The following is a 20,403-nucleotide window of genomic DNA, read 5'->3' as shown; positions in this document are numbered from 1 at the left end:
CAACTGGTTGGATTACCAAAATATGGTTCCGTTCCCAACCTTTTGATGTTACCAGACTCTCTCTATGTTAACAAAGGGCTTTCCAAGACTCAAATGTAGAGTTGAGAGAGAAAATAGGGGAAAGGTATTTATGAGGGTCATAAACCTCCCCAACAGGGCAACATCATGACAATGTGCAGTTCTGCTGCGGCCGTGGAGATAGAAAGGTCTAGAAACAGCTCTTGGCAAGAGGCACCTTGGCGACCTGGACAGTGTTCATAAACGAAGAAGAGGACCGCAGGAGAAGCAGAGGAGAATAGTCCTCAGAGGAGGAAAAATCCAGACAAAGGTTGTGAAGAGGTCACAGGTTTCAGATGGTGGTGGTGATTTGGTAGGGGATGGGATGTGTGAAAAACCCATGCATGTTTTGACAAATGGAGACAAGAGGAAAAGTGAGAACAGACTATAATTGATTAAAGAGTAAAGTTTTTCCAGCCTGATCCGATGACATGTGTCCACTCAAATCCACCTCACTTTATGTACCTCCTTCTCCCACACACATGGAAGCTCACATGTTCTCTCCCTCTCTCTCTCTGTAACCCCCACCTGACAGATGCACACACACCTGCAGCTCGGCGATGGTGATCTTGTGGTAGGTCTTCTCCTTGTCGCAGCATTTGTCCTGCGATATGGTGATGTTGGCGAGCGTTGTCTCAAAGTCCAGGATCTGCTGCATCTGGCTCTGCGTGGAGTTCTTATCCCCTCCCAACAGCAGGCCCAGCTCCACCATGTAATCCAGATATGCCTTCAGCACATGGGAGAGGATATAATCCACGTTTTCCCTCATACAAGTAGAAACAAGTGTCATTAACCACCCACGGACTGGTTCATAATAATGGACTATTCCACCCTGACAGCGTTTGTGTGCATTGTGTCACGCGATATGATTGGTCACATTTGCAATCTAATTTGTTACAGTACCTAATTTTGACAGCCATGGGATAGGCAAAGACCCCACCCTTACTGGCCACCACCCACCCCCTCTAGCCACCCAAACTTTACTCACCTTTTCATTGGCTGTGTTGCCGTCATAGTCCCGCGGGGGGAGGAACAACCCTGATTGGCCCACCTGGCCGAAATACATCAACAGGTGAGCCAACACACTAATCATAAGGGAGAATGAATTGAAGTGTGCAGAGTCCATTCACTTTCACACATTTCACACTTTCACATTAAAAGCCATTGGATATTTATTCTCAACCAAATGAACAAACATAACACCTTATTAAAAGAAATACTCCTGCACATACCTCTGAACTGCTGATTTGGCTGACGTTACGGTCAATATATGGTTTTGTTCTTCCATAAGGAACTGGTGTCATTAAAGTGTTACCAGACTGTTATTCCCAGCACCACAAAGTTCTTGTACCTCGTCATCTCCAGGCTTACCACCTTAGTGGATCACACCACCAGTCATTTATAGCAGTCTCATTCTTGTATAATCATCTCCAGACAGTGTGTCACAGTTCTTGTACCTCGTCATCTCCAGGCTTACCACCTTAGTGGATCACACCACCAGTCAGTTATAGCAGTCTCACAGTTCTTGTACTCTGTGGCTTACCACCTTATGGACAGGTTCTTGTACATCTCCAGGCTTACCACCTAAATCAGTTATAGCCTCTCACAGTTCTTTTACATCCATTTTATAATCATCTTATAGCAGTCTCACAGTTCTTGTACATCTCCAGGCTTACCACCTTAGTGACCAGCAGTGAGGCATTTTGTCCACAAAGAAAGCTCTTGTTCTTGTACCCCAAGGCTTACCACCTTAGTGGATTCAAACAGTCTCACAGTTCTTGTACCTCGTCATCTCCAGGCTTACCACCTTAGTGGATCACACCACCAGTCAGTTATAGCAGTCTCACAGTTCTTGTACCTCGTCATCTCCAGGCTTACCACCTTAGTGGATCACACCACCAGTCAGTTATAGCAGTCTCACAGTTCTTGTACCTCGTCATCTCCAGGCTTACCACCTTAGTGGATCACACCACCAGTCAGTTATAGCAGTCTCACAGTTCTTGTACCTCGTCATCTCCAGGCTTACCACCTTAGTGGATCACACCACCAGTCAGTTATAGCAGTAAGGGGGAAATTACAGCCACTTAAATGTTAAAATATAAAATCCTCCTACATCTTTATTCCTGTGAAAGCACATGGATGTGTCGGAAACGGATAGGCAAAAGCCATGATTTTGGTCACATGAGAAAATGCATCTTTTGAAATGTGTGTAACGCTAGTAGGCTAGGCAACTCAAGGATGCATCATGTAATATACAGGTAGGGTCCAAAATAGAGGAAACACCAACAAAGTGTCGTCTTATATAGGGCGTTGGGTTTTAGCACTTTTAGAGGTCTGTTTTTGAGAATTGTTTTAGACATTAAAAAAGGTACTATGCATTATTTGGGTTCCCAGCACCACAAAATGACACTGTGTTGTGCGTGAGGGCGAGCATACGTGAGTCTGTCTCTGTGCACTACTGCATAGGCTACATTATACCTAAATGTAGGCCTACAACAAAATGTGGGAAAAAGTCAAGGGGTGTGAATACTTTCTGAAGGCACTACATTATTTCATTCCAAGTCATCATCTCATCACTATAGAGCTGCTGCCTATGCTGACTGACAAAATCACTATTTTAGTAGTTCTTCAGAGAATAAGGCATACTTTTATGAAAGCTGAATGCCAACTTTCAATCACTTAGTGCCTTCAGAAAGTATTCATACCCCTTGACTTATTCCACATTTTGTAGGATTAAAAATTATTTGTCCATTTTGGTCAGTGTTGTCTGCTAAATGACTTAAATGTAAATGTAAATGTAAAATATTCTGTCAAAGTGGAAGAAAAATTCTAACATTCATGAAAAATAAAACAAATAGAAACATCCCGTTTTCAGGACCCTGTCTTTCAAAGATCATTTGTAAAAATCAAAATAACTTCAGAGAACTTCTTTGGAAAGGGTTTAAACACTGTTTCCCATAAACAATTAATAAACATGCACCTGTGTAACCGTCGTTAAGACCCTAACAGCTTACAGACGGTAGGCAATTAAGTTCACAGTTATGAAAACTTAGAACACTAAAGAGGGCTTTCTACCTACTCCGTAAAACACAAAATGAGGGCCCAGGGTCCCTGCTCATCTGCTTGAACGTGCCTTAGGTATGCTGCAAGGAGGCATGAGGACTGAGGATGTGGCCAGGGCAATAAATTGCAATGTCCGTACTGTGAGACGCCTAAGACAGCACTACAGGGAGACAGGACGGACAGCTGATCATCCTCGCAGTGGAAGATCACGTGTAACACCTGCACAGGATCGGTACATCCGAACATCACAACTGCAGGACAGGTACAAGATGGCAACAACAACTGTCCGAGTTACACCAGGAACGTACAATTCCACCATCAGTGCTCAGACTGTCTACAATAGAATGAGAGAGGCCAGACTGAGGGATTGTAGGTAGGCCTGTTGTAAGGCAGGTCCTCACCAGACATCACCGGCAACAATGTCGCCTATGGGCACAAACCCACCGTCGCTGGACCAGACAGGACTGGCAAAATGTCCCCTTCTCTGACAAGTCGCGTTTTTGTCTCACCAGGGGTGATGGTCGGATTTGCATTTATCATTGAAGGAATGACCGTTACACCGAGGCCTGTGCTCTGGAGGGGTTCGATTTGGAGGTGGAGGGTCCGTCATGGTCTGGGGCGGTGTGTCACAGCATCATCGGACTGAGCTTGTTGTCATTGCAGGCAATCTCAACACTGTGCGTTACAGGGAAGACGTCCTCCTCCCTCATGTGTTACCCTTCCTGCAGGCTCATCCTGACATGACCCTCCAGCATGACAATGGCACCAGCCATACTGCTCGTTCTGTTCGTAATTTCCTGCAAGACAGGAATGTCATTGTTCTGCCATGCCAGCGAAGAGCCTCGATCTCAATCCCATTGAGCACGTCTGGAACCTGTTGAATAGGAGGGTGAGGGCTAGGGCCATTCCCCACAGAAATGTCCGGGAACTTGCAGGTGCCTTGGTGGAAGAGTGGGGTAACATCTCACAGCAAGAACTGGCAAATCTGGTGCAGTCCATGAAGAGGAGACGTACTGCAGTACTTAATGCAACTGGTGGCCACACCAGATACTGACTGTTACTTTTGATTTTAACCCCCCCTTTGTTTAGGGACAAATTATTCAATTTCTGTTAATCACATGTCTGTGGAACTTGTTCAGTTTATGTCTCAGTTGTTGAATCTTATGTTCATACAAATATTTACACATGTTAAGTTTGCTGAAAATAAACACAGTTGACAGTGAGAGGACGTTTCTTTTCTGTAAAGTTTATCTTGATTAGATTATTATTCCTCTAGGGTTTTGTCTGTGCTTAGCTTCATCCCGTTTATTTTTTATCGTGAAAAACTCCCCAGTCCTTAACGATTACAAGAAAACCCATAACATGGATGTAGCCATCACTATATTTGAGAATATGGAGTGGTATTCAGTAATGTGTTGTATTTGCCCCAAACATAACACTTTGTATTCAGGACATTTTTTTAAAAGTGCCTTGTTGCAAACAGGACGCATGTTTTGTACAGGCTTCTTTTCACTCTCAATTAGGTTAGTATTGTGGAGTAAAATACAATGTTGTTGAACCATCTAGAGTTCTCTGTTTTAAAATCATCATTGGCCTCATGGTGAAATCCCTGAGCCGTTTCCTTCCTCACTGGCAACTGAGTTAGGAATAATGCCTGTATCTTTGTAGTGACTGAGTGTATTGATACACCATCCAAAGTGTAATTAATAACTTCACCAGGCTCAAATGTCTGCTTTTTTACCCATCTACTAATAGGTGCTCTTCTTTGCGAGGCATTGGAAAACCTCCCAGGTCTTTGTGGTTGAAACTGTTTGAAATGTACTGATCGGCTGAGGGACCTTCAAGATAATTCTACGTGTGGGGTACAGAGATGAGAGATGAGTCCATGCAATTTATGCGACTAGTTAAGTAAATTTAAGGAAACGTATTTAGCGAAGGGATTAACACGTATTGACTCAAGACAGTTCAGCTTGACATTTTCTATTCATTTGTCAACATTTTAAAAACATAATTCCACTTTGACATTCTAGGGTATTGTGTGTAGGCCACTGACAAATAAAATCTACATTTTATATATTTTCAATTCAGGCTGTAACAACAAAATGTGGAAGAAGTCCAGGGGTGTGAGTACTTTCTGAAGGCACTGTAGATCATGGGTTTTCAGGTAGAGAGACCTTGCAAAGCAGCTGTTCTTTATCCTTCTTGATCGTGCATTCTCTTCTCTCCATCTCCGGACAATTAGACACGCAATGGATTATGGTCATTGTTGTTAATTAACACATTTTCTGCACTAAACTATGTAGAATATTGGCCTGTTGGAAACTACAAATTCCTACTACACCGCACAGTTCAGGCTTGACCTAATTTATCTATGGAGAAACTACAGTGAGAAAATGTGCATTGAGCTCACAGAAGAAAAAGGAATGAAATGAAATTTAAATAATTTAAACAAATGTCGGTCAATTAGTTGTTTAAAAACCAAACAATTAACAAAAATGTTGGTTAATCGCTCAGCACTAGCGCTTGGCCACCAAGAGCTGCCAGAACAGCTTCAATGCGCCGTGGTATAGATTCTACATGTATCTGGAACTCTATTGGGGGACGCGACACCATTCTTACAAGAGAAATTCCATAACTTGGTGTTTTTTGATGGTGGAGAACGCAGTCTCAGGCACCGCTCAAGAATATCCCATAAGTGTTCAATTGGGTTAAGATCTGGTGACACACACACACACTTTAAACCCCTATGCTCCTTTTAGACCCCTTTTTCAAAGTCACAGATCTCTTGTTCTAGCCATAATAATGAGCAACTGGGCATTTTTATACATGACCCTAAACATGGGATGTTTTAATTGCTTAATTAACTCAGGAACCACACCTGTGTGGAAGCACCTGCTTTCATAATACTTTGCATCCTTCATTTACTCAAGTGAGCCTTCTCTGGTCTCTCCTCCTCCCGTTACGGGGTCTGAGACGCCGAAGCTTCCCACCATTAGCTCTGACAAATTGAAAACTCTAGTCATTGGCGACTCTGAAGATGGTGCTGGCTAAAGCTAAAACTGGCAAGAGTATAGGGATATTGTTATCCACGTCGGCACCAACGATGTTAGGATGAAACGGTCATAGGTCACCAAGCGCAACATAGATTCAGCGTGTAAATCAGCTAGAAAGATGTGTCGGCATCGAGAAATTGTGTCTGGCCCCCTCCCAGTTAGGGGCAGTGATGAGCTCTACAGCAGAGTCTCACAACTCAATCGCTGGTTGAAAATTGTTTTCTGCCCCTCCCAAAAGATAGAATTTGTGAATAATTGGCTCTCTTTCTGGGACTCACCCACAAACAGGATCAAGCCTAGCCTGCTGAGGAGTGACGGACTCCATCCCAGCTGGAGGGGTGCTCTCATCTGATCTACGAACATAGACAGGGCTCTAACTCCCCTAGCTCCACAATGAGATAACAAGCCTGTCAGCTTAGAGGTCTGCCACTAGCACAGTCAGTGTAGTCAGCTCAGCTATCTCAGCTATCAGCTCAGCTATCCCCATTGAGACCATGTCTGTGCCTCGATCTAGGTTGGGCACTGGAATAAAGAATTACTCCATTCCTGTCATTATTGAAAGAGATTGTGATCTATCACATCTCAAAATAGGGCTACTTAATGTTAGAGCCCTCACTTCAAAGGCAGTTATAGTCAATGAACTGATCATGATGCGATTGGCCTAACTGAAACATGGCTTAAGCCTGATGAATTTACTGTGTTAAATGAGGCCTCACCTCCTGGTTACACTAGTGACCATATCCCCCGCGCATCCCGCAAAGGTGGAGGTGTTGCTAACATTTACGATAGCAAATTTCAATTTACACACAAAAACGACTGCGTTTTCATCTTTTGAGCTTCTAGTCATGAAATCTATGCAGCCTATTCAATCACTTTTTATAGTTACTGTTTACAGGACTCCTGGGCCATATACAGCGTTCCTCACTGAGTTCCTATCGGACCTTGTAGTCATAGCAGATAATATTCTAATCTTTGGTGACTTTAATATTCACATGGAAAAGTCCACAGACCCACTCCAAAAGGCTTTCGGAGTCATCATCGACTCAGTGAGTTTTGTCCAACATGTCTCTGGATCTACTCACTGCCACAGTCATACTCTGGACCTAGTTTTGTCCCGTGGAATAAATGTTGTGGATCTTAATGTTTTTCCTCATAATCCTGGACTATCAGACCACCATTTCATTACTTTTGCAATCGCAACAAATAATCTGCTCAGACCCCAACGAAGGATCATCAAAAGCCGTGCTATAAATTCTCGGACAACCCAAAGATTCCTAGATGCCCTTCCAGACTCCTTCCACCTACCCAAGGACATCAGTGTACAAAAATCAGTTAACTCATCTAACTGAGGAACTCAATTTAACCTACGTAATATCCTAGATGCAGTCACAACCCTAAAAACAAAAAAACATTTGTCATAAGAAACTAGCTCCCTGGTATATAGAAAATACCCGAGCTTTGAAGCAAGCTTCCAGAAAATTGGAACGGAAATGGCGCCACACCAAACTGGAAGTCTCCTGACTAGCTTGGAAAGACAGTACCGTGCAGTATCGAAGAGCCCTCACTGCTGCTCGATCATCCTATCCAAATTGAGGAAAATAAGAACAATCCAAAATGTATTTTTGATACTGTCACAAAGCTAACTAAAAAGCAGCATTCCCCAAGAAAGGATGGCTTTCACTTCAGCAGTGATAAATTAATGAAATGCCATGCCATCCCTAGGAGGGGTGCATCACTTGAGTGGGTTGAGTCACTGACGTGATCTTCCTGTCCGGTTTGGAGCCCCCCCCCCCTTGGGTTTGTGCCATGGGGGAGATGTTCGTGGGCTATACTCGGCCTTTTCTCAGGATGATAAGTTGGTGGTTGAAGATATCCCTCTAGTGGTGGTGTAGGGGCTGTGCTTTGGCAACGTGGGTGGGGTTATATCGTGCCTGTTTGGCCCAGTCCGGGGGTATCGTCAGACAGGGCCACAGTGTCTCCCGACCCCTCCCCTCTCAGCCTCCAGTATTTATGCTGCAGTAGTTTGTGTCGGGGGGCTAGGATCAGTCTGTTATATCTGGAGTATTTCTCCTGTGTGAATCTCTCTCTCTCTCCTGGCCTGATGACTCCTTGCTGTCCCCAGTCCACCTGGTCGTGCTACTGTTTTGCCTGCGGCTATGGAATCCTGACCTGTTCACCGGACGTGCTACCTGTCCCAGACCTGCTGTTTTCAACTCTCTAGAGACAGCAGGATCTGTAGAGATAATCTGAATGATCAGCTATGAAAAGCCAACTGACATTTACTCCTGAGGTGCTGACCTGTTGCACCCTCTACAACCACTGTGATTATTATTATTTGACCCTGCTGGTCATCTATGAACATTTGAACATTTTGGCCATAATCTCCACCCGGCACAGCCAGAAGAAGACTGGCCACCCCTCAGAGCCTGGTTCTTCTCTTGGTTTCTTCCTAGGTTCTGGACTTTCTAGGAACTTTTTTCTAGCCACCGTGCTTCTACACATGCATTGCTTGCTGTTTGTGGTTTTAGGCTGGGTTTCTGTACAGCACTTTGTGACATCGGCTGATGTAAGAAGGGCTATATAAAAAACATATTTCCTTTATTTTGGCAGCTACATGTATATTGGCACACTTACCCTCTTGTTACAGACCAAGGGTAACAAAGTCAACCTTGAAGTTGGCCAAGTTGACCTGTTAAAGGTGACTTGATGGTGGCTCTACCGTTTAACATCTCCGATAGGTTGATTTGTTATTTTGTTACTGGACATAAAATGACTCGTGGTAGCAGGGCGGCTATTTGTGCCAGGTTTTCCTATAAGAAAAGCTAGGAGCTAGCCACTTTAGACCAAATGTCTAAACCTCCAGTCTAAGCACAAGTTTGCAAGTATGGACCCACACTGTATAGCCTGGAAACATGTGCCACACCCCACGGGCCCAGAGAGTAAATCAAGTACACATACATATAGGCTTACAGGTGGCTCAGATAACTGAGTCTGCAGCCGGTGATTGTCAAGCAATTAACTTCCAGTCTCAAGGTAATTGACCATTAATGAACAAACACATTCAGCATCTTCTGGCTTCCACACACAGCCTACAAGTCACTAATGCAGGACTTTGGAACATCTACATTTCAACGTATCATAAATCTATATAATATTTTATATATAATAAGTATATATATATATAATAAGCCTGCTCCATCACAATAAATCCATTATTTATTTATTTTAGACAGGTCTAAAGAAACATGATATAAAGAAAATGTAGTCTATTTCAGAAGAACAGAACAGCATACTCTGAGTTGTCCTTATGTTAGGCCCTGATCTGGCTGTGGGCTACAAGAGTTCATGTAGCTGGCAAGATTTGCTTAGAATTTTATAGTATGAAGAATATAATTGAACAAAGCTGAATAACATAGAAAGGATATTTTCTCCAAAATGATGAGGGAGGGAGTGGCTATTCTGTGTGAGCTTATTCTGTGTTGATTTCACCTTTATTTAACCAGGTAAACCAGTTGAGAACAAGTTCTCATTTAGACTGACCTGGCCAAGATAAAGCAAACCAGTGCAACAATAACAACAGAGTTACAAACAAAAGTACAGTCAATAACACAATAGAAAAATCTGTATAGTGTGTGCAAATGTAGAAGATTAGGAGATAAAGGCAATAAAATACGCCATAGAGGTGAAATAATTACAATTTAGCATTAACACTGGAGTGATAGATTTGCAGATGATGATGTGCAGGTAGAGATACTGGGGTGCAAAAGAGCAAAGATAAATAACAATATGGGGATGAGGTAGTTGGATGGGCTATTTACAGATTGGCTGTTTACAGGTACGGTGATCGGTAAGCAGCTCAGACAGCTGATGCTTAAAGTTAGAGGGAGATATAAGTCTCCAGCTTCAGTGATTTTTGCATTTCGTTCCAGTCGTTAGCAGCAGAGAACTGGAAGGAAAAGCGGCCAATGGAAGTATTGGCTTTGGGGATGACCAGCGAGATATACTTGCTGGAGCGCGTGCTACGGGTGGGTGTTGCCATGGTGACCAGTGAGCTGAGATAAGGCGGGGCTTTACCTAGCAAAGACTTAGATGACCCGGAGCCAGTGGGTTTGGCAACAAATATGTAGCGAGGGACAGCCAACGAGAGCGTACAGGTCGCAGTGGCAGGTAGTATATGGGGCTTTGGTGACAAAACAGATGGCACTGTGATAGCAAATTGGATGCAGTCTGAGTAGAGTGTTGGAGGCTATTTTGTAAATGACATCACCAAAGTCAAGGATCGGTAGGATAGTCAGTTTTACGAGGGTATGTTTGGCAGCATGAGTGAAGGAGCCTTTGTTGCGAAATAGGAAGCCGATTCTAGATTTCATTTTGGACTGAAGATGCTTAATGTGAGTCGAAGGAGAGTTTACAGTCTAACCAGACACCTAGGTATTTGTAGTTATTTCTAGGTCAGAACAGTCCAGAGTAGTGATGCTACTCGGGTGCGGGCATCGATCGGTTGAAAAGCACACATTTAGTTTTACTAGCATTTTAAAACAGTTGGAAGCCAAGGAAGAAGTGTTGTATTGCATTAAAGCTCGTCTGGAGGTTTGTTAACACAGTCTCCAAAGAACGGCCAGATGTATACAGAATGGTGATCAGAGAATCACCAGCAGCAAGAGCGACATCATTGATCTATACAGAGAAAAGAGCCAGACCGAGAATTGAACCCTGCGGCACCCCCATAGAGACTGTAATGCCCACTAAAAAAATCCATGCCTTTTGCGGGAAAGTGGCCATTGTGTCCTTGTATATAATAATTATAATTTCCTTCTCCCGGCTGGGCGCTCCGAAACACCTCTCACTCATATTGACAGGTCTTTCTAACAGGCTACAAGTGAAGACCAATACACCGGGGATGCAACTGCACGCGCCCTTAACTTCTTGCGTCGAGCCAACCCAGATCCGGGATCATGACTACAGCCTCAAGGCCATTACCATAACGCAACGTTAACTATTCATGAAAATCGCAAATGAAATTAAATCAATATGCTAGCTCTCATGCTTAGCCTTTTGTTAACAACACTGTCATCTCAGATTTTCAAAAATATGCTTCTCTACCATAGCAAAACTAGCATTTAGCGTTAGCATTTAGCATTAGCATTTAGCGTTAGCATCACCAGGCAACATTTTCACAAAAACATTCAATAAATCATTTACCTTTGAAGAACTTCGGATGTTTTCAATGAGGAGACTCTCAGTTAGATAGCAAATGTTCAGTTTTCCTGAAAGATTATTTGTGCAGGAGAAATCGGTCCGTTTTCTGCGTCATGTTTGGCTACCAAAAAAAAACGAAAATTCAGTTATAAAAACGCCGAACTTTTTCCAAAATAACTCCATAATATCGACTGAAACATGGCAAACGTTGTTTAGAATCAATCCTCAAGGTGTTTTTCTACATATCTCTTCAATGATGTATCGTTCCTGGAAGTGTGCTTCTGCTTCTGTATCCCATGGCAAAATGAGTGTTACTGACAATTGCGCACCAATTTAGACAAAGGACACCGGACGGCCCCCTGGCAAATGTAGTCTCTTATGGCCAATCTTCCAATGATATGCCTACAAATACGCCACAATGCTGCAGACATCTTGGATGAACGGCAGAGCGCATAAGCTCGTTCACAGCATATTCACAGCCATATAAGGAGACGTTAGTAAAACACAGCATCAAAAATCCTGTTCATTTCCTGTTTGAAGTTTCATCTTGGTTTCGCCTGTAAGATCAGTTCTGGGGTACTCACAGATAATATCTTTGCAGTTTTGAAAACGTCAGAGTGTTTTCTTTCCAACGCTGGCAATTATATGCATAGTCGAGCATCTTTTCGTGACAAAATATTGCGCTTAAAACGGGCACGTTTTTTTATCCAATAATGACATAGCGCCCCCATAGGTTGAAGAGGTTAAAACCAATTTCAAGGTGCATATTGAAGATATTGGAAGAACTGTACACATTTACTTTATGTCAGCCAACAAGATGAGCAGGCCAAACGAACAGCAAAATAATTTCAATCTACTATCCTCCATAGTACAAAGGTTGACCTATTCTGTGCGTGAAATAAATATTCCAAACAGTCTGGGACAGTTGTGGGATGCAATAGATCCCAAATGAATACAACCATTAGCATATAAAAAAAATAACATTTTAAAGTAATGAGTGACGCAACAGAATCAGAAAGTTTATCGACATTAAGCTAAACGATTAGGCCATTTCTTCAAATTATATAAGCGCAGCAAATGCACACATGCTATAAGCGCAAATGTTCCATTAGCAGGACAACACCATTCTCAAAAGTGACCGCAGATGCGATTATGCATGTTATGCTTTTATTATAAAGGTGTATTTTTATGGTGAAAATGATCTTCCCTAAACTTGAAACTCAATGCTCTACAGTGGATGAATGTGCTTCATTTTAAGAAGTTATTTGGCCACTTCAGTTGTGATACAAACCATATAAAAACATATAGGCCTATTGGCTAGGCTCCATGAGGTGTGCGGCTATGATCTGAAAAAAGTCACACAAAAAAGGCATTTTCTTGCCTTAAAGCTGGGCATCATTCACAAGAGATAATATATTCATAGGAGCGGCCTAGAGTAGCCTAGTGGTTAGAACGTTGGGCTAGTAACCGAAAGGTTGCAAGTTCAAATCCCCAAGCTGACAAGGTACAAATCTGTCGTTCTGCCCCTGAACAAGGCAGTATTCCTGGGCCGTCATTGAAAATAAGAATTTGTTCTTAACTGATTTGCCTAAAGGTTAAATAAAATAGGAGATGGGCTAATATTGTCACCCATCAGACTATTCTTGATTTAATCTGGTCTTTACATATACTAAATAATATACATGTCTGAAATTGGTTTTGATTTAGAATGCACCTGTCTCGAAACAGGGAGAGGGGGAAAAAATACAAATGGAGGATGCTTTCCCCATGGTTCATTTTCATGCCAGCCAGGTAGGCTACACTCCTGTTGTAAAAATAAACAATGTGCTTAATATTAGTAAAGATGAGAAATAAATATAGTAGGCCTAACCTATAGAAGACTGATGGGATCCTCCTTTTAAAAGGCCATCACTCTGTTTTCTCAGGCAATTGCATAGCCGATAGAAATGTAGCGTAACATGAGGTCATGAAGTGATTGATTAGATTTTTGATTAGATTTTCATTGATGTCAGACTGATTAGAGCTACAATAGAGTGCTGAGGACCAGGCAGTTAGCAAGTTTGGTAGGCTACTAATGACCACCAGCAGCATCAGAGCTTGGAGAAGCCTATTTACCGTGACTAATTGGTCACATGGAATTTTGACTATAGTTATGACTTGTGACTGCCAGTGTGGCAGTAATACGGTCATTGTAACAGCCTTATGCATGCATGCCTATGTGTGTGTGTGTGTGTGTGTGTGTGTGTGTGTGTGTGTGTGTGTGTGCTAGCCCATGTCTTTACATTTAAAATAGACCCCAAAGCCAGACCTGGATGACGTTGCTATTGGAATTCTTGGGGTCCACAAGGACTCTGACTGTGAAGAAGGGCTGGGCGCGGTAGGGACCCGACACGGTCTTCAGCACCTCCATGAAGTTGTCCTTTTCCCAGGGCCCAGTGATGCTCCAGCCCCCTGTCTGAACACACACAGACCAAACAGAGGGACAACAAGTTCAGAGGCACAGATAAATGTATTACCTTTGGTCAGTTTTGCAATTTCCCCCACTAAGGCGAGGGGAACTGATTCCTAGATCTGTACCAGTGGAGGCTGGTGGGAGGAGCTATAGGAGGATGGGCACTTTGTAATGGCTGGACTAGAATAAATGGAACGGGATCAAAATACATCAAACATATGGGAACATCGTTTGACTCCGTTCCATTTATTCCATTCCAGCTATTACAATGATCCTGTCCTCCTATAGCTCCCTCCCACCAGCCTCCACTGAGCTGTACCTAGGCACAAATTCTCCTCGGAGCATTGATTTCTCTACAGTATAGTCAGAGCATTGTCTTCCGATTAATGGCTTCCATTAATCGCACAATAAAGGACTCCTACAGAGTTGCCGCCACTATTCCTGTCCAGTGTGGAAATGCTCGTTTAGTTCCACCCTCCAAACAACATATACAAATATTGATTAAATCGGGCATGCACATCTCCACCTTCCTGTGTGCACAGCCCATACGGTCTATGGCACAGCCCATACGGTCTATGGCACATCTCCACCTTCCTGTGTGCACAGCCCATACGGTCTATGGCACAGCCCATACGGTCTATGGCACATCTCCACCTTCCTCTGTGTGCACAGCCCATACAGTCTATGGCACAGCCCATACGGTCTATGGCACATCTCCACCTTCCTCTGTGTGCACAGCCCATACAGTCTATGGCACAGCCCATACAGTCTATGGCACAGCCCATACGGTCTATGGCACATCTCCACCTTCCTCTGTGTGCACAGCCCATACGGTCTATGGCACAGCCCATACGGTCTATGGCACATCTCCACCTTCCTCTGTGTGCACAGCCCATACGGTCTATGGCACAGCCCATACGGTCTATGGCACAGCCCATACGGTCTATGGCACAGCCCATACGGTCTATGGCACAGCCCACACCATATATTCATAGGAGCGGCCTAGAGTAGCCTAGTGGTTAGAACGTTGGGCTAGTAACCGGAAGGTTGCAAGTTCAAATCCCCGAGCTGACAAGGTACAAATCTGTCGTTCTGCCCCTAAACAGGCAGTTAACCCACCGTCATTGAAAATAAGAATTTGTTCTTAACTGACTTGCCTAGTTGAATAAAGGTTAAAAAATATATATATAAATATATATAAATAATATATATATATATATATATGGTCGTCTATAATTAGCTGATCAGTTTTCCTCACTCATTCTCTGCTGCCTCCACTGCTGTTGGGTGCTCGTTAGGAGCTGGTGTTCTTGGTGACATGCTAATGCTAATGCTGTAGCATGCATGTCTGTGTTCTGCTAGTTCTAATTGTTTGCTTCTGTTCCACAGTGGTGTTTGAAACTCGCCTGGGTTGTGCATGTGCTTTATGTTGCAATGTTTGGCGGCTTGCGGGTTTCGCCGTGTTCTTTGACTGCGTCCATACAAAGTGTCAATGTTTCTTGATGACAAGAGCAAGGATATTGTGCTGATCACTGCAATTCGATAGTACTTCGGTCTCTGTGGCTTGGTATTCTTTCAGTGCAGCAACATTATGTAGCTAATGGTACTGCATTACGGAAAGCCAAAAGGTTCAAAGTACTTCATTATCTGCATCAATAGTTTTAGGTCTTGCATTTTATCAATTTTTTACTCATTTTTCATGCATTTTACATAGGTAGTCCTAGTCCCTCAGTCGTTAGTTCTACCAGTAGTAATTACTGTAGCAACAGCATAATTCTATTCATATGCTATGCTATGTATGCTAGTATAACAATGTTTCAGTGTGTTACATGAATAAGCAGGCATCATCTCTGATATGACTTGTATTCACAATGTTCTAAATATAACTTCAAAGCTATCATGTTCCCATGTCTTGTGTCCAACTTCATCCTCCTTATTTGGATTTTAAAATGTTGGGTTGCAGTCCAATATTAGAAGCTATCTTCCATTATTTTAGACAGGTCAAAAGCATGATATGAAGAAAATGTAGTCTGTTCGGTCCCGATCTGGCTATTTTAAATGGCCGTGGGCTACACTAGTTCATTTAGCAGACAAGATTTGCTTAGAATTCCGTGGCATTTTATAGTATGAAGAACACATTTGAATAAAATAGAAAGGATATTTTCTCCAAACGATTTGAGGGAGTGCTCACATGCAGTTATTCTGTATTGAGTGTTTAACAAAGAAATAGGTCGTTCTATATGCTTAATTTAGAGTTATTAATGTAACTTTAGTTGTGATACAAACGTTGAGCTCAATGTTTTGATTGTTAATACATTATAAGGCTGCATGATCTGACTAATGATGATTGGAAAAAAAGTCGCTTAAAAAAAGCATGAGCTCTGCTTTTTTTGCGCAGGCTGTACACACTACATTAGTCTCTCATTCACAATTTGACAAGCACTTGATAATGCCTAGAATTTCCCTGCGGCATCCCCTGGGAAATTGTGTGCCTGTAATCCACCCTAAAAGAATCCGTGGTCGTTGTGCCCTTCTCACTGCACTCAATCACCTCACTCACACGGCTCTCTCACAGGCTACAAGTGAAGACAGACACGTCGGGGACACAGCTGCGCGCGTCCTTATCCAATTCCAAGGTGCATATTGAAAGAACTGTCCACATTTACTTTTCGTCAGCCAACATGATAAGTAGGCCTAACGAACAGCAAAAGCACTAGCCCATGCCAATCCACTATCCCCCATAGTACAAAAGTGAACCTATTCTGTGTGAGAAATAAATATTCCAAACATAGTCTGGGACAGTTGTGGGATGCAATTAATCCCAAATTAATACAACCACTAATATCAAAAAAACCTTGACACAACAGATCAAAACATTTAGCTCTAAGTGTTGATAAACTATTAGGCTAGAACTTCACATTATAACTGCAGCAATGCGCACATGGTAGTAGGCTACAAGCGCAACTGTTCCATTAGCAAGAAAACACCATTCTCAAAAAAAAACGCAAATACATTTATGCATGTAATGCTTTTATTATAAAAGGTGCATTTTTATAGTGAAAATGATCTTCCCCAAACTTGAAACTCACGCGCTGCTTATGTATTCCAGTTAGGCTCTACACCCCTTGTAAAGTGGATTAAGGTGATTCATTTTAAGCAGTTATTTGTCCACTTTAGTTGTTATAGTGGTGATACACTGCTGCTGCTGCTGCTCTCTGTTTATCATATATGCATAGTTATTTTAACTATACACTCATGTACATACTACCTCAATTGGGCCGACCAACCAGTGCTCCAGCACATTGGCTAACCGGGCTATCTGCATTGTGTCCCGCCACCCACCAACCCCTCTTTTACACTACTGCTACTCTCTGTTCATCATATATGCATAGTCACTTTAACCATATCTACATACGACCTCAATCAGCCTGGCTAACCGGTGTCTGTATGTAGCCTTGCTACTTTTATAGCCTTTCTACTGTATAAAGCCTGTCTTTTTACTGTTGTTTTATTTCTTTACTTACCTATTGTTCACCTAATACCTATTTTGCACTATTGGTTAGAGCCTATGCATTTCACTGTATTCGTGTTGTATTCGGTGCACGTGACAAACAAACTTTGACTTGATTACAATCCTTATCAGAACATATAGGTCCATGGGCTACATGAGGTGTGAAACTGTGATATAAAAACGTCACCCCCCCAAAAAAGACATTGTTTCTTATGCTGGGCATCATCCACAGGTGATAATATATAATAGGTTAATATTATCACCTATCAGACTATTCTTGATTTAATCTGGTCTTTACACATACTAAATCATATCTGTGTAAAATGTGTTTGGATTTAGAAATGACTACTATCAAAACAGGGGCAGTGGGGGAAATTACATGTCATCTATGCACTTAGATAGAAAATGGAGGAAGCTTTTTTTGTGTTATACTCCTGTTGTAAATATAAGCAATGTGTTTAATCCTTTGACGCGTATGATCACGTATTTGTGATCATTGAAGAGTGGTTCCTGCAGCGCATGATGCAACAAACGCATCTAAACAGACGGAAAAGCATCTGTTTTGTACTGACAGCCGGAAAAGCATCTGTTTTGTACTGACAGACGGAAAAGCATCTGTTTTGTACTGACAGACGGAAAAGCATCTGTTTTGTACTGACAGCCGGAAAAGCATCTGTTTTGTACTGACAGCCGGAAAAGCATCTGTTTTGTACTGACAGCCGGAAAAGCATCTGTTTTGTACTGACAGCCGGAAAAGCATCTGTTTTGTACTGACAGCCGGAAAAGCATCTGTTTTGTACTGACAGCCGGAAAAGCATCTGTTTTGTACTGACAGCCGGAAAAGCATCTGTTTTGTACTGACAGCCGGAAAAGCATCCGTTTTGATGGGGAAGAAAGGCCTTCAAATTTATTCCTCAAATTCACCTTTTTATTAAAAAATGGGAACTTCATCATTCAAACTAGAGGTCGGCCGATTAATCGGAATGGACGAATAATTAGGGCCGATTTCAAGTTTTCATAACAATCGGAAATCGTTTAAAAAAAACATTTTTTACACCTTTATTTAACTAGGCAAGTCAGTTAAGAAACGTTCTTATTTACAATGACGGCCTAAGAACGGTGGGTTAACTGCCTTGTTCAGGGGCAGAACGACAGATTTTTACCTTGTCAGCTCTGGGATTCAATCTTGCAACCTTACGGTTAACTAGTACAACGCTCTAACCACCTGCCTCATGAGGAGCCTGCCTGTTAAGCGAATGCAGTAAGAAGCCAAGGTAAGTTGCTAGCTAGCATTAAACTTATCTTATAAAAAACAATCATAATCACTAGTTAACTACACATGGATGATGATATTACTAGTTTATCTAATGTGTCCTGCGTTGCATATAATTGATGCGGTGCGCATTCGCGAAAAAGGACTGTCGTTGCTCCAACGTGTGCCTAACCATAATCATCAATGCCTTTCTTAAAATCAATACACAAGTAAATATTTTTAAACCTGCATATTTAGTTAATATTACCTGCTAACATGAATTTATTTTAACTAGGAAAATTGTGTCACTTATCTTGCAACAGAGTCAGGGTATATGCAGCAGTTTGGGCCGCCTGGCTCGTTGCGAACTGTGTGAAGACTATTTCTTCCTAACAAAGACAGCCAACTTCGCCAAACGGGATGATTTAACAAAAGCGCATTTGCGAGAGCAAAAAAGCACAATCGTTGCACGACTGTACCTAACCATAAACATCCATGCCTTTCTTAAAATCAATACACAGAAGTATATATATATTTTAAACCTGTATATTTAGTTAAAAGAAATCCAGGTTAGCAGGCAATATTAGCCAGGTGAAATTGTGTCACTTCTCTTGCGTTCATTGCAACCAGAGTCAGGGTATATGCAACAGTTTGGGCCGCCTGGCTCGTTGCGAACTAATTTGCCAGTTATTATGACAGAACATTGAAGGTTGTACAATGTAACAGGAATATTTAGACTTATGGCCACCGTTAAATAAAACACGGAACGGTTTCGTATTTCACTGAAATAATAAATGTTTTGTTTTCAAGATGATAGTTTCCGGATTCGACCATATTAATGACCAAAGGCTCGTATTTCTGTGTGTTATTATGTTATAATTAAGTCTAAGATTTGAAAGAGCAGTCTGACTGAGCGGTGGTAGGCACCAGAAGGCTCGTAAGCATTCATTCAAACAGCACTTTCATGCGATGCTTCAAGCATTGCGCTGTTTATGACTTCAAGCCTATCAACTCCCGAGATTAGGCTGGTGTAACCAATGTGAAATGGCTAGCTAGTTAGCATAGTGTAACCAATGTGAAATGGATAGCTAGTTAGCATAGTGTAACCAATGTGAAATGGCTAGCTAGTTAGCAGGGTGCTCGCTAACAGTGTTTCAAACGTCACTCGCTCTGAGACTTGGAGTAGATGTTCCCCTTGCTCTGCATGGGTAACGCTGCTTCGAGGGTGGCTGTTGTCGTTGTGTTCCTGGTTCGAGCCCAGGTAGGAGTGAGGAGAGGGACGGAAGCTATACTGTTACACACTGGGAATACTAAAGAGCCTATAAGAACATCCAATAGTCAAAGGTTAATGAAATACAAATGGTATAGAGGGAAATAGTCCTATAATCCCTATAATAACTACAACCTAAAACTTATTACCTGGGAATATTGAAGACTCATGTTAAAAGGAACCACCAGCTTTCATATGTTCTCATGTTCGGAGCAAGGAACTGAAACGTTAGCTTTCTTACATGGCACATATTGCACTTTTACTTTCTTCTCCAACACTTTGTTTTTGCATTATTTAAACCAAATTAAACATGTTTCATTATTTATTTGAGGCTAAATTGATTGATGTATTATATTAAGTTAAAATAAGTGTTCATTCAGTATTGTTGTAATTGTCATTATTACAAAAAAATAAAATGTTTTAAAAAATAAAAAATAAAATAAATTTAAAAATATATATATATTTTTTTTAATCGACCGATTAATTGGTATCGGCTTTTTTTGGTCCTCCAATAATCATGTCGGCGTTGAAAATCATAATCGTTCG

At 41.9% G+C, this 20,403-nt stretch overlaps 1 protein-coding gene across 1 annotated transcript in view; it reads right to left on the bottom strand.

The window, feature by feature from the left end:
• The window catches only part of LOC115147135 (endothelin-converting enzyme 2-like), a 62,357-nt gene that overhangs the window by 25,299 nt on the left and 16,655 nt on the right, over positions 1–20,403 (bottom strand). The window contains exons 5-7 of the mRNA XM_029689170.2: positions 13,681–13,827; positions 1,046–1,108; positions 605–784 (exon numbers count right to left, since the gene is read on the bottom strand). Coding sequence (XP_029545030.2) covers positions 605–784; positions 1,046–1,108; positions 13,681–13,827 — 390 coding nt within the window. The remainder of the gene's footprint in view (positions 1–604; positions 785–1,045; positions 1,109–13,680; positions 13,828–20,403) is intronic.

Source organism: Oncorhynchus nerka, linkage group LG19, assembly GCF_034236695.1.
Source record: "Oncorhynchus nerka isolate Pitt River linkage group LG19, Oner_Uvic_2.0, whole genome shotgun sequence".
NCBI classification, from domain to species: Eukaryota; Metazoa; Chordata; class Actinopteri; order Salmoniformes; family Salmonidae; genus Oncorhynchus; species Oncorhynchus nerka.
This window is presented reverse-complemented; position numbering and strand designations above follow the sequence as displayed.